This window comes from Belonocnema kinseyi, chromosome 10 (genome assembly GCF_010883055.1).
Source record: "Belonocnema kinseyi isolate 2016_QV_RU_SX_M_011 chromosome 10, B_treatae_v1, whole genome shotgun sequence".
Lineage (NCBI taxonomy): Eukaryota > Metazoa > Arthropoda > Insecta > Hymenoptera > Cynipidae > Belonocnema > Belonocnema kinseyi.
Genome location: NC_046666.1, coordinates 8,580,514 through 8,595,768, shown reverse-complemented (window position 1 = coordinate 8,595,768; position 15,255 = coordinate 8,580,514). Strand labels below are relative to the sequence as shown.

At 30.6% G+C, this 15,255-nt stretch overlaps 1 protein-coding gene across 1 annotated transcript in view; it reads right to left on the bottom strand.

The window, feature by feature from the left end:
• LOC117181718 (kinesin-like protein CG14535) overlaps positions 1-15,255 on the bottom strand; it is a 223,153-nt gene that overhangs the window by 36,544 nt on the left and 171,354 nt on the right. Inside the window, exon 4 of the mRNA XM_033374662.1 lies at positions 13,581-13,778. Coding sequence (XP_033230553.1) covers positions 13,581-13,778 — 198 coding nt within the window. The remainder of the gene's footprint in view (positions 1-13,580; positions 13,779-15,255) is intronic.

Genomic DNA, 15,255 nt, shown 5'->3' with positions numbered 1-15,255 from the left:
GGGAAGGTCAAATCGAGAGAAAACGCTTAAAAAAATATGACCTTGAACCTGACGCGATAAAGGTCAGCGGACACCAGGTTCATAATCAGCGACCCCAAAAACTTATAACACATTTTTAAAAAATTTTTTTACCGTTTTTTCTCGATTTGACCTTAAAATGACCTTCAAATGACCTTGAACCTGAAGCGATAGAGTTCAACGGATGCCAGATTCGTAATTAGTGACTCCAAAAACCTATAACGTATTTTTTTGGATTTTTAAAAAAAATTGTTTGCCATATATAAAGTGGAATAGTTGAAATTGAATACAATAGTATACCCGGTAGTAAGCGTTAAATAGAAAAAAATTAATATTTTCAGATTTCAGCGTAAAAGTGAAGCTAATTCTATTATTTTGAATACGCGATTTTTCCATCTGTCTAAAATGTCATTATGAGAATAGGATATTTCTGAAACTAGTTTATTTCTATTTCCATAGCGGCCGCCGCAAAGGTGTAATATAAGTTTTGAAAATTTAATTTTAATAAGTTCAAGTCCGCCTCTCTAGAGTTAAAATTATTTTAATTCACACATTTGAATAGATTTCTTGTATGCATTTTTCAAGACGTTTAACTGAATTATTAAAATATAAATACATTTGATTGTTTTTTGAATTTATAAGTTGTAAAAAGATTTAATAATGAGAAATAGGTTAAATGCTTACGTTACATTGTACTAAGTCAATTGGGAGGCATAGGATTTGCACTTTTTCTGTTTCCATTGGAGGATTTCTAGACGGAGGAACAATCGCGTATTCTTAGGAATACAAATTCTTACTGTTTCTGAATTTAACGTTTATTACCGAGTATGTGAATAGCAAAGTAAAATTTATATTAGCGATTCTGCCTAGTGCTGTGAAGTACGAATTTTTTTAATTTTGATTCAATTCATACGCTGGCCGTTTAATTTGCTAAAATTTTCCCTTTTTTGTACATTTTAGTTGCGATAAAGTTTCTGCAGGCTCCAAAACACTGCAGAATTATTTTAAATGCTCTTAAAAATGATTTTATTATTTCTTAGGAATAAGGACATTTGATACTCATAAAATTATCGATTTCACTAGTGTTGGGTTCCCCCTGCTTTTTCCCTGCAATAGCATAGCTTTTGTCTTAAAATTTTAGGGAATGATAGCGAATATGCTAGTTTTGCTAAATTTGGTTAATGTGTGTGTGTATTTCGAGGTTATGTGTTACAATTTTCCCCAGATTGACTTTCAACCACACAATATGTTTTGCCAAAAACTGAGGACATGCAAAAAAAACATTGTAACTAATGTCCCGGAACTAACCTTGTTTTTAGGCAATTGAAAAAGTTTATTTCAGAAATAATTTCCAAATGCTGAAAAATTAAATAACGGAAAGCTGAAAACCAAGGGAGCGGACTGATTGTGATCCCGGTTGCAATTACAGCAAATATAATCAGCTGTCTAAAAATATATAAGTAGAAAATTTCAAATTAGTAATATTGCAATATTTAAAATTAAAACAGATCCGGTGTTAACGGTAGATTTGTGGGCGATTTTCCAGCAATTTATACATCTCAAATCTTTGCTTACTGCAAATAATTCAAAAGTTGCATACTAAAGGAGGCAAAGCAACTAATAAAAGGCGGTAATTTTTTTCTCATTTAAGATTTTTGAATGGTTAAAAAAAATGTTAAAATAGTTTGTTTTTTAAATAATAAAGCATTTATGCATTTAAAATTACAGATAATTTGAGAGCTTTAGCTTTACTACCCGCGATTTTACCCAATACTAAATTCTCAACGGGTAAAAGGTCAGCTGACGACATCAGAGAAGGGAAGAATGGAAAATAGGTTTTTAGAAAATTTATTGAAAGGTATATATGCATATATATTGAATTTTCTATTAATTACAGATATAAATATATGTATGAAATTTACACTTTCTTCAGGGAAAAGGAAATAGTGATGCGGAAGTTCGAAAGGAGTGTTACAGGTCATTGTCAACATCGGCGAAAAAATCGAAAATCCCCGACAATTGTCTTTTGCGGATTTTGCCGGTGAGAAAATAAATTATTTTTCCTTTTGTTTTTTAATTCACAATTGTTTTTTCAAATGCATTCCTTAAAATGTCATAGACAAAATAAAAACCTCTCAGTTTTGTGTTACTGTTTCAGCTCGGAACAGATATAGACGATTATGTGGCGGATGTTCGCAAAGATGCTTCGACGAACGTCCAGCCGTACATAATCCTTATTAAAGTTGAAACCAAGGACCGACTCTTCATACAAGTTGACGGATGTTACATCCAAATTAATGATCGCGCAAGCGCAATAACTGCTTTTGATTTGCTGTGCACATTGAATTACGTCCTAAACGTGCCTTTTGTTTCTTCTCTAATGTTTTTTAAAATAATTTTATGGAAGTTTATCTTTATAAAACCTCAAAATCGGCAAAGAACTCAGCGAGGTCCTTAGAAACAGCATTAAGAAATTTCAAATCAGCTGGCACTGAACTTTCGGACAGTCTTTAGTTTATTTTTTTGTTCTCTAAATAATATTGCTTTTGTACTCTACGATGTATTTCATATAATTTAATAATAATTAATTAAATAATAATAATTTTAATTAATATTTATTAATAATACTATATATAGTATAATATTATATACTATCCTATTGGCAGACTTAGAGGAGAAGCTAAAGGAGAAAGGGAAAGGAGGAACGGTTTTGAGTAATAGCAAACTATACTCTCTAGCATATGCGGACGATGTAGTTCTATTAGCAGATGATGAGAAGGGGATGAACCTAATGATGAGAATCTTCGAAAAGTATGTGGGAACAAAAGAGCTGACGGTGAACGTAGATAAGACAAAGGTGATGTGTTTCAGAAATAGAAAGAGCAAAATAAATTACATTTGAAAGATGAACGGACAAAAAGTGGAAATTTTGGAGTTCTTTTACCTAGGTTTTTGCTTTGAAGCAGAAGGGGGAAACGAGCTGCAGGTGAGGATAAGAATTGAGTGTGCGAGTAAAGTAATTGGCCAAGTATGGAGTATAGGAAAGAAAAGGCTCAAGAACGATTGGAAAATGAGGGTCTGGTTGTTTGATGCGTTGTTTTGGGCGGTATTGTGTTATGGTGTGGAGATCTGGGTATGGAAGGAACATAGGAAAGTAGAGAGCATGCATGAGTGATTCCTGAGGTGGGTAATGGGGGTTAGCTGGAGCTGCCCAGGATATATGTTAAAAGAAGAGTTAGGAAGAGAAAATATGGTTACTAGACAAATTAAGAGAGCATGGAGGTTTGAAGAGAAGCTAAAAAGGGGAGAGGGAAGTAAAATTGCACAAGCATGTCTCGGCGAAATTCGGAACAATGAAGCGAGAGGTAATGTGGGAAATTCAAAATGGGAGGAAGAAAGGAGAAAAATGAGAACGGTGTGTAATATTCGAGAAGGGGTTATGGAGTGGCAGGACATAGAGTTAGAGCTATTGGTTAAACAAGGAGAAGAGAGATGGACAAAGATTATAGATTCGAAGTACAATAGATGGTATATGATGGTCAAAGTGTTAACGGAACCAGAATATCTGCAAAAAATAAAAAAAAAGGAAGAAAAATGGAGTAGGGTTGTACGGTTCAGAATGGGAGAAGGAGTGAGAGCATGCAGATATTGGATGAATGAAGAGGAGAATTTATGCAGAGTATGTGGATACGAAATGGAGTCATGGGCACATGTAATAGAGAGATGTACAGGAGAGGAAGAGGGACAGTTGAGTGTGGATGAGTATGTAAGATGGATCTTGGATAGTAGTGGACAGGGAGTGACGTGGATGAAGAAATTGGAAGAAGTAAGGGAAAGCAAGGGAGTAGGGCAGAGCCAAACGGGTGATCCTGACAGTAAAAAACAAAAATTGTTTTCAATATCGTGGAAAATGCATTTTTTTATGGTAAGAGGAAACGGAAGCCGTGGAAGCTCGCTCATTTTAGGAATTAATATCACTACTATTACTATTGTTTATCCTACGTGATGCAAAAGAGTAGAATATAAGTAGTAGTTAAGTTAGAGGCCCTCAAACCCGCAAAAGGGAGAGATTAAATACTTACAATTAGGTAATAATTAATTTAGTAATTACGTGTAAATATCATTGTGAAATTTATAAAATGACTTAAAGCGTTGCTTTAGAAATAAATATATTTCATTTTAAATTTTTGATTTAATTATTTTAAAATTTTGAATAGATTTATTTAAAACAAGGCGGGAAACAAGAAACCAATGGGCGCCTGCGTTACGGGCATGCGCGTCTCTCAGAAAGCGCCTCATTTTTGACTAAGCAATTAGTCAATTTTGACTAATCAATTGGTAGACCTTGACCAACCAATTAGTAGTTTCGCCACCGTCCGCCATTGCGACCGGTGGAGTGCCACGTCCATAGTTTGACTAATTGAATTGGTTAAAAGAAACTGACCAATTGAATTAGTTACTTTTGATTAATTGTCAGTTGCTGAGTTCTTGCTTCTACAATTAGTCAAAATTGACTGATAATTAGTTAAATTTAACTAATTCAGATTTAGCGAGCGTGAAATCTATTGAAGTTTAATAAAACTTCATAAATGAATTAAAATCCCTCGAAATCTTTTAAAACTCCGTAAAATTCTTTGAAATCCTTTCAAATTCTTTAAAATTTTTTAAAATTCCTTAAAATCTTTGAAATTCTCTCGTATTTCATAACATCCTTTAAGGTGAAAATTTTATAGTCACTGATGAAAAATAAAGGGCAAAACAATATTTATGAATAAAAAATAAAAACGAACGTTATAAATTAAAAATAAAAAAATTATACAAAATAAACACTTTAAATGAATAGTGAAAAAAACTATAAAAAGTACTTATACACGTGAAATTAAAAGTAGCATGAAGTTTCGAGCGGACCGTACCCTAGCGAACTACAGAGTCCGCTAGGGTAGTTGCAATTTTAATAGTGAAATTTAAACAGAAAAAAATGAAATAAAATATATAAACTGCAGAATAAAAAAGAAAATTTACATTCCGAAATGTGAAAAATGAAACCGAAACCTTAGGTCGGGTTTTTATAGAAACTTTAAATTAAAATACCGTTCCAAACTGCTTATTGACAGACGCAAAAACAATTGATTGACATTATTTAAATTAAAAAATAGCACCTTATAAAAAATTCGACATGACATAAATAGTTGGAAGATAAGACCAATATTTCGCAGAGTGGCTTTCCCTTTTGTTTTTGCAGAGTGGACCATTCGCTAGCAGACTACATAATCCGCTAGGGTAGTCGTAAGCATAGAATTAAAAATTTTTAAAAATGATATCAATGCAAAATATAAACTAAAGAATAAAAAATTAAATCTCCAATGAGAAATGTGAAAAATAAAATAGAAACCTTAGGTTGATTCAGTTGAAAAAAATCTACATTACCGATCCAAATTGCCTATTGACAAGCGTAATAATAGTGCTCGACATTATTTAAAATAAAAAATAGCACCCGATAAAAAAAATCGATTGGACATAAAAAGTAGGAAGATCAGAGCAATATTACAAAGAGTGGATTTTGCTCCTCTTTCTGCAGAGTGGGCAATTCCCTAGCGGACTGTACAGTCCGCTAGGGTGGTCGTAAGCATACAAGTAAAATGTAAAAAAAAAAATATGGGATGAAAAATGTAAAATATGAACTGAAAAATAAAAAATAATGTCTCTAAGCTAAAACACGAAAAAAGAAACCGAAAAACTTAGTTCGGTTCTACTGCAAAAAAACGATAAGCCCGATCTAAATTGCCTATTGACAGGCGCACTGAAATTAATTGACATTATTAAAAATAAAAAATAGCATATAATAAAAAAGTCGATATGACATAAAAAGTAGGAAGATAAGAGCAGTATTTCGCAGAGTGGCTTTCCCTCCTAGTTTTGCGGAGTGGCATTCTCTACGTGTGGTCTCAAATGGGAAAGGAGTGCGTGCTGTGACCGTGTGGTAATATCCATAAAGGGGACATGAGGAAGCAATATTACCGGCATCTGTGACTCCGGCAGCCGTTGTCACAGGAAGACTTTTTCAAAATAAAAAAAGGAACCGAAATACACTCACATATTAATGGATGCGCCTGCTTAGAGGCAACTCGACATACAGGTGAGTCGTCGGGCTGCGTCGCAAGCGGGTTGATTAAAATGAATCGTCTTTTGACGCGCCACGAATTTTAAGATATTTTTTTCTTAATGCGAAATTAACTGTTCAAATGTTAAATAAAGTTATTTTGAAAATTTTAATTAAGGAGAAGAATAGGCGGAGGAAACTTTTACCGACATTTACCGACATTCGAGAACTTCCATTGGTTCGTGTCCATGCTAAATTAAAAGCTTCTAAAAAGATCTGGAAGGTGTAAAAATTTCATTTTCAATCAGATAGATGTTGTTTTAACCAAATAGATAAATTTTTAATGAAAAAGATGAATTGTCTAAAGAAAAGACGAATGTTCAAACAAATAGTTGGATTTTCAACTAAAAAAGTTAGATTTTCAACAAAAGTGCCATGTTTGAATTTTTCGTTCATAAAATGAATTTTTAACCAAAAAGATAAATTTTTGATAAAATAGTCACATTTTGAACCAAGGAGATAAATCTTCAACTACAATGTAGAAATATTCAGCTGGATTAGTTATGTTTTCAATTAAAATTAATTTTAAACAAGAAACAAATAATTTTTCAACAAAACAATTAAGTTTTTCGCCAAGGAAATGAATTTTTAACCAAAAAGAATTAATTTCTACCAAAAAGACGAATTTTGCACTAAAAAAGGTAAATTTTGAACAAAAAATGGAATAGTTGAACTGTTAGTAAAAAAAAGTATTTAAAACAAAAAATTGAATCTTCACCCATGTATAGAATTGCATATATATAATATTCATAAATAATACACCTAAATAATATTGTTAACCAAGGACATTAATTTTCAACTAAAAAGATAAATTTCCAACCGAGAAGATTAATTCTCTGAAAAAATTAATTTTAAACAAGATATATAAGTTTTCAGCTATAAAAAGAATGTTTTCGACTTAAAATGGATTTTTTAAAACAAAATAGCTATGATTAAATTGTCAGCAAATAAATTAATTTTTAATTAAAAAATAAAATTTTCAATAATGCAATTAAATTTGTAACCGAAGATTCAAAAAGATAAATTTGCAACGAAGAAGATTAATTTTGTACCAAAAAGATGAATTTTTAACAAAATACATGAATTTGCAACCAAAGAATTACATTTTCAACTAGGGAAGAAATATTTTCGACTTAAGATAGAATAGTTACATTTCCAACTGAAATTTAAAAAAAAAATAGATACAGTTAAAATGTCGACTAAAAAATTAATTTTTAATTGAAAAATCGTATTTTTAACAACGCAATTAAATTTTCAACAAAAAATTCAAAAATATAAATTTGCAAACAAGAAGATTTATTTTCTACCAAAAAATATGAATTTTTAACAAAATACATGATTTTTCAAGACAATTAAAATTAAAGAAAAAAAAGAAAATGGATTTCAACGAACAAGTGAATAGATAAATTCGAGTTAAAAGATTAATTTTCAATAAAAAACAAATTTAAGATATAATTTTTAAGCAAAAAAGTTTAAACCAAAAAGAGGAATTTTTTAACAAGGAAATTCATATTTCTCTGCAAAAAAACAATTTTTCAGCAAGATAAATGAAATTTTAAACGACCAGTTGAATTTTTCACTAAAGCAGATAAATTTTAAGTTAAAAAAATGAATTTTCGACCGCACAAATGAATTTTCAAAAAAAAAAAAAGATTCTTTAACAAAGTATTTGTATTCTCAACCAAAAAAAAAAAGATTATTTTTAAATAAAACAATTTAATTGTCTACGATAATAGCTGCATTTTTTAACTAAAAAAACGAATTTTCAAGAAACAAGTTGAATTTTGAATAAGCTACAGTTGAATTTAGAGAAATAGGAAAAATGTTTAATTAAGAAAGATTTTTCAGCCGAGACTAAAATATTTTTTTTTAGTGCAATTCCGACTATTTTGTTGAACATTTATTTAACTTTTTGGTTTCAAAATGTATCTCTTTCTGTAAAAACTTCATCCTTTTTTGTTAAACATTCACATTCGCGAGTTGCAAATTAAACTGTTTTCTTCGAAAATTTGCATTTTCGGCTTGAAAAGTAAACAATTTGGAAGAAAATTTAACTATTTAGTCGAAAATTGATTCATTTGTTGAAAGTTAATCTTTTTAAAATTCGTATCTTTAGATTAAAAATTCAAATCCGTGGTTAAAAGTTAAACTACTTGTACTTTCTTCAAAGTTCTTTTTTTTTTTATTTTATATTTCAACTGAACCTATCGTTTTTTTTGTGGCGAAAATAATTGTTTCACACTGCAAATTTAACTTTTTTGTTGAAAATTTCACTGATCGGTTGTAAAATAATTTTTTTGTTAAATATTCATACTTCTGGGTTGAAAGTTCAAATGTTTTATAGAAAAATAGTCCTTTTTACTTAAAAATTTCACAATTTAGAATAAAATTCAACTATTTGGTACATGAAAATTGGTATTTTTGGGTTGTATTCAAATCTTTTTAATTTAAAATTAAAGTATTTTTTGGTTTAAATAACAAATATAAAAATTTTTCTAAAAATTGTTTTAAGGTGGAATTCAATTTGTCAGGTCGAGAAGTGAAATATAATAAACATAATGGATAGGTTGGATAAGCATAGCAAAAGAATTCTCGTACTGACATGCTTTGCGTTTTTCTTTATCCTCCAGGGTGTGCATAATAATTCTCGCGTGCGCTCGTGTCTCTCACTATATACGGTTATTGTTTTGAATTCTTGTTCCATTCGCGTGAGAGAGCAAAATAAAAAATCATCGCGCGTCGGCGGCTTTTAGTAGATTCAAACAAAAAATAAAATAAATAAATAAAAAAACAACTCTGTACTTTTATTTGTACTTTTGTTTATTTCATAATTGGATATGGATTTTAAGATCCTGATTCATTATTCTATCTCTGAAAACAGTTATTAGTCGTTAATAATAAGTTCTAACGATTCTTTACTGGCTGAAGAATCTTTCTTCGTTGAAAATTAAACTTTTTTCTTGAAAATTCATCCTTTTAGTTAAAAATTCCTATTATGGATTAAAAATTGATTTTTTAAATTGAAAAATTAGCTATTCCACATTTAGTCAAAAATTTTACTTTTTTATTCGAAAACTTAAATATTTGTTTAAGAATTCACGTATTTCGCTGAAAATAACACTTTTGCGGCGCAATATTACTCTCCTTCGTAAAAAATTCCTCTTTTTGGTTCAAAATTAATTTCTTTGGTTGAAAATTTAACTGACAAGTTAAGAATTATTTATTTTTTGCCTAAAAATTAATTTTGAACCAAAAAGAGGAATTTTTTTTTGGTTGAAAAAAATTTTTTAGTTGAAAAATTCATCTGTTATCGTAGATAATAAAATTGTTTTGTTTAAAATAATCTTTTTTGATTGAGAATACAAATAATCTTTTGAAACATCTTTCTCTTTTAGTTGAAAATTTCTATTATGGATTAAAAATTGATTTTTTAAATTGAAAAATTAGCTATTCCACATTTAGTCAAAAATTTTACTTTTTTATTCGAAAACTTAACTATTTGTTTAAGAATTCACGTATTTCGCTGAAAATAACACTTTTGCGGCGCATATTACTCTTCTTCGTAAAAAATTCTTCTTTTTGGTTCAAAATTAAATTCTTTGGTTGAAAATTTAACTGACAAGTTAAAAATTATTTATTTTTTGCCTAAAAATTAATTTTTAAACTGGACATTAAACTATTCAATTGTTTGTAGAAATCCATATTTTTTAGCTGAAATTTCGATTATTGTTTAAAAAATTCATGTATTACGCTGAAAAATGCATCTTTATTGTAAAAAATTAATCTTCTTGGTTGCAAATTTATCTTTTTGGTTCAAAATTTACTTTTTTAATTAAAAATTTAGCTGTGTTGTTGAAAATTAAATTTTTTAACTAAAAACGAATTTTTCACCTAAAATTTTAACTATGCCTACTTTTTTAAAATTTTCTTTCTAAGTTGAAAAATTTGTCTTTTCTAGTTGAAAATTGACATTTTTTGTTATACTTCATCTTTTTTTAAATAGAATGAATCTTCTCGGATGAAAATTTATTATTTGGGTAGAAAATTTATTTTCTGGGCTAAAAATAGAATTATATGGTTGGAAATACAATATTTTTTTTTAAAATAAAACTTTTTAATTAAAAATTTAACTATTTCATTTCTTTGTTGAAAATTTACCTCTTTCATATCAAAATTCGTTTTGTTGGCAGAAATTAATTCTTTTCGGTGGAAAATTTATTTATTTGTTCTGAAAATTCACTATTTAAGAAACTATTGATTTTATTTGGTTAAAAATGGTCTTTTTAATTGAAAATTAGACTATTTAAATTCAAGCTATTTCTTCTTTTAGTCGAAAATTGATCAATTTGGTTGAAAATTTATGTATTTTGTGAAAAATTGGTCTATTTGGTAGAGAAGTAAGCTCACTAATTGAAACTTTATTTTTTTGGTTGAGAATTAATTTTTTTGATTAAAATATTAACTATATTTTCGGACGTTTTTTTCAGTTTGAAATTTATTTTTATAACTGAATAATTAACTGTTCTCTTTTTGGTTGAAAATTGAGCTTTTTTAATTAAAAGTTAATGTATTTTTTTGTAATTTTATCTTTTCATAGAAACCGCATTATTTAAAAAGAAAATTAGTTTTTTTACAGAAAAATTTCACATTTTGGATCACTTTTTTTAGCTATAAACTGAAAAAATTTTTAATTAAAAATTAGAATATTTTTTGCTGCAAATATCAATTATTACACTTTTTATTGGAACTGATTTTTTTGGTTGAAGATTCATGTCTTTGGTTGAAAATAAATTTTTTTTAACTGAGAAAGTAACTATTTCACTTTTGGTTGAAAATTTACCTTTTTAGTTGAAAATTCAGATTAAAAAAAAAAATTATTACAAAAAATTCAACTATTTGTTTTACAATTATCTTGTTGTTGTTAAAAATTCATCACTTCAGCTGAAAAATTCATTTCTTTGCTTAAAAGTTTATCTTTTCTTTTACACTTGTTTTTTATTAATAACTAATTTTTTTGCTGAAAATTTAACTATCGTTAGTAGAATGTGGGATATAAAATTGTTAAAATTTATTCGTGAAAACACAATTCGTTTTAAAATTAGCGCTTCCCACAAAATGGCGACTTGCCGTTCACGAGCGTTCGAGAAGAAAATCAAGGGCGACGTTTCCCCTCTTGGCGAACTCGAAACTAATTAAAGGGCGATGCAATTAATTTTCCAGCTTATTAAATAATTAACTCGTGTCTTGAGAATCGTCCTGCTCCTTGAAAATCTCACTCGTGCTCTCTTTCCCGCACTCCTTCGATTTCAGTGAACACGAATGCGCTTTAAGTCCTGGATTTATAAAGTGTCTTTTGCGTTCCCTTGGGAAACTAAAGTTGTTAATCCTACCAGTAATTATTTAAGTTTTCACCGCCCGGATTTACGGAATGACTCCACTGAAGAAAGGGACATTTTGACTAAACCAGATAATCCTTTATTGTCGAACCTGGCTTTTGAATATTCACGTTTTATAATAAAAGCTTCTGCACGCACCAACTCCAACTTACTTTATTCTTCAGCAATTTATGGCTCTTTTATGGGTCATAAAATTATATTTAAAATTTAGCATCAGGGTAGCTACGGAACCCCAATTTCGAAATTGCCTGAGATCAATAATGTTAAAGCAAAAAAAAAATGTTTCTATATTTATTTTTAAAACTTTTAATGACGAGAGTGGTACATAATTTTATAAGACGTTATCCTCATAAGTCACACCTTCAAGACAAACGATTAACAAACATTTTTTAACTAAAATTAATTTAATAAAAGATATCCGTTTTTAAACAACTACTTAAGCTTTTTAACCAAAAATACGAATTTTTAACCAGAAAGATCAATTTTCTATCGAAAAAGACGAATGTAGTGATCATAATTACCTTATAGGTGAATTAGGTAAGTCCTCCCATAAAAACTGTAATCTTAACATGAATTTTAATCAGATAAAGAATTGCCGTAAAATCTTCTTATCATCTATAAGAGCAATCGGAAAAGAATGCAGATTATAGTTTTCGTTTCCGAAATTGAAGATGCGTATCAGATAATAAATTATTTATTTGTCATCGCGGTAGGCTGAAATTGAGGAGGACTGGAAATATGTTTCAAGTTCAACCAACCCTTATGCTGGCTCCTCGATGGTGCGTTTTATCCCTCAATGTAGACTCTTTATTAGTCTAGCAAGTCTTTCACAATCTTTCGAGATGAGCGAAATGACGGTAAAAGAGGGAAAAATAGAAGACGGAGGACAATAATCCAGACTCTCAATTTTACGGACCACCTCGCCCACTCGACGGTCCGTGAAACGTTGGCGAAACCAAATTGCGACTGATAGAGGAAAGCATACGAAATTTCAGCGGATTCCTGGCCGAATGACTATTCCGAAAGGGATTCGCGTCCTCGTTCTTCCGGATATTTGCTCATCGGCTGTACCGAATTCAACAATGTCGAACTTGTTACTGAACTAGCGGATGCACCAGGTGGAAGAAGAATTATGGTATTATTACAAGACGGTTTTTTGAAAATATACTCAGGGTTGCCACAGGTTCGGAAATTCTAGAAAGTGCGAGAAAACCGTGGAATGTCAGGAAATACCTGAAAGATTCATGGAATTTCCGATAAAATGTTTTGTATATTTTGAACAAACACTTGTTCGATTAGATTTAATTTTTAGATTAAAGTTATCATGGGAGAGCCTACCTAACCTATCTGTGAAATGATCATGATCCCAGTCTCTGGTATCACAAACCTCGAAGGGTTTTTTACAAGCGCAAAAGTTTATTGAAATCTTTGTGAAATTACTTCAAATACTTGAAATTGAAAATATAAATTTAAAAAACTTTTTTTTTAACCAAAATTTGGTTATATTAGATAACTGGGAGTAGGACTCTAAGAATGGGTAATGTTAAGAGCTCTGGGAGAACCACATGGTTGGAGTTGCCCAGGATTCTGTAGCGACACACTTCAGTAATACCGCAGTACTTGGCTCTAATTAATCCAAACGATTATAACAGCCGGTATTATTCCAGGCACGAAATTAATTGTGGGAAGTGTCGTATTTGCGTGTATAAACCTACCAGTGTAGTACGGACTCTTGGAACGAAAGGGGATGGAAAGTTCGTCTAACGTTCTACAATCTATATGGTATTGCATTAACTTCTCCACAGAATCCTTAAGTCTCTTAGTGGCAGTGAAGTACAAATACAACCCGAAACAAGAACTCTCAAAGAAGGGTTCACTTCAAAGCGTGGGATCTTTAAACGTCAAGATCAGATTCTTGTTATACTTCAAGAACAAATTCTGGAAATTACTTTGATGTATTTTTTTGAATAAAAGTAAAACCGTACAAGATAGTAATGATAACTTACCATTGGCATGAGCTGCTAGTAAATCCCTTAATTGTTGTTGGCCAGTAGTTAATTCAACACAGCTGACTCTCACACTAAATCGGGCACCTGTCCTCTGTCGTTGTTCAGAAATGCCACGAAAAAGCCAAGCAATTGCACATGGAATTGCACCTAAAGTGTGTCCGGCTTCAGGAGTTCCCAACATCGTATGAGATTTCCCTGAAAAAGAATAATATATCTCTAAAATTATTTTAAATATTAGGACACTTATTTTATTTTTCTGCCAACATTTTAAGACTAATTTTGTAAAACAGTTATTTTATTCTTTCCATCCTGCTGTTTAGCTTTTGAACCCAAAAGAAGATCCAAAGCTGTTGGTTTTCTGGTAGTTATTCATTTGTCCAGAATTTCATTATTCCCAAAAATAATGCTTCCGAAAAAGTACCAGAACGTTACTAAAATTATGGAAAAATTAGGTAAAAGTTTGTGGAATGAAACAGCTTCAGTCGGTTTGATTGTTCCAATAAATGAGGTATTTGATTTTCGGTATGAACCAAGCCTCGGGCGATTAATTTGTTTACAGTTTGTTGGCCCGATGTAAAATAGATAGATCCCGAGGGATACTGTTGGTAATGTTGCCCAATAATGTTCTCGCATGACAAACGAGATTTGGAACAGATATATGATAATGAACTGATATATCATAATTGCTCTACGAGAGAATTTACATCAGTCACGGTTAAGTAACAAAGATCAATAAAAATTTTCAATAAACCCTATAACCCGTAATTTATAGATGGCCCTAGACAAAAATCATGAAAGATGTAGCTTTCGTCAAGCCGGGGACATTTTCAGAGACCACATCGGCCGTCGTGGGAAATTGATAATGAGACAAAGGGGTGGGTGACTTTATTAATATCGTAAAACAGAAAGAAACGGGATGGAAAGGAAAGGACGCGGGATATGGGGGTTGTCGAGGGTGGCGCAATGGAAATAATGGAAAACCGGGAACAGACGTTGAATCTTAAACGATATTTAATTCTCGCAGTATAAGACGTTGAATTATGTTATTATTTAATTAGAAAGCTGGAAAAGGGCTGCGTCATCGCCGCGGGTCAGTTCAAATAAACCGCATCCAACGACAAAAGTTCTCCAGTTATACTCAAACTTCTCAAAGTGAATCACGACGTTGATATTATTCTGCTTCTGTGCTGCGAAAGTATGGTAAAGACTTTAATAAAGAAGTCGTAAAAATGTGTTGAAGATCCGGCTTTATTAAATTTAAATACTTTTTAAATAAAGAGGCAAGAAATGAAAGCTTTCAACTCTCCGACTTATAATGATTTACAATATTAAAAGTTTGTGCAACAATATTTGCGATCTCATTATAAGAATATAAAAAAGCAATTCTTTATTTAATTGGAATGAATATTTAGATTACAGTTTTAATGGCAGGGCCCACATAATTTACGTATAAGATGATCATGATCTCTGTCTCTCGTATTAACAATGTCAAAAAAATGTCAAAAGTTTGAAATTTTCTTACTGTTTTATAATCTCAGACTTCAAAGCCCAAAGTACTTGAAATTCTCAGATACTAGGCAGTCTGATAAGCACCTGAAAATTCTAAGAGATGGCATTAGTATTCACTAATGTGAACCATTTTCGTCGAGCTTGATCCTTCAAATGACGCCTG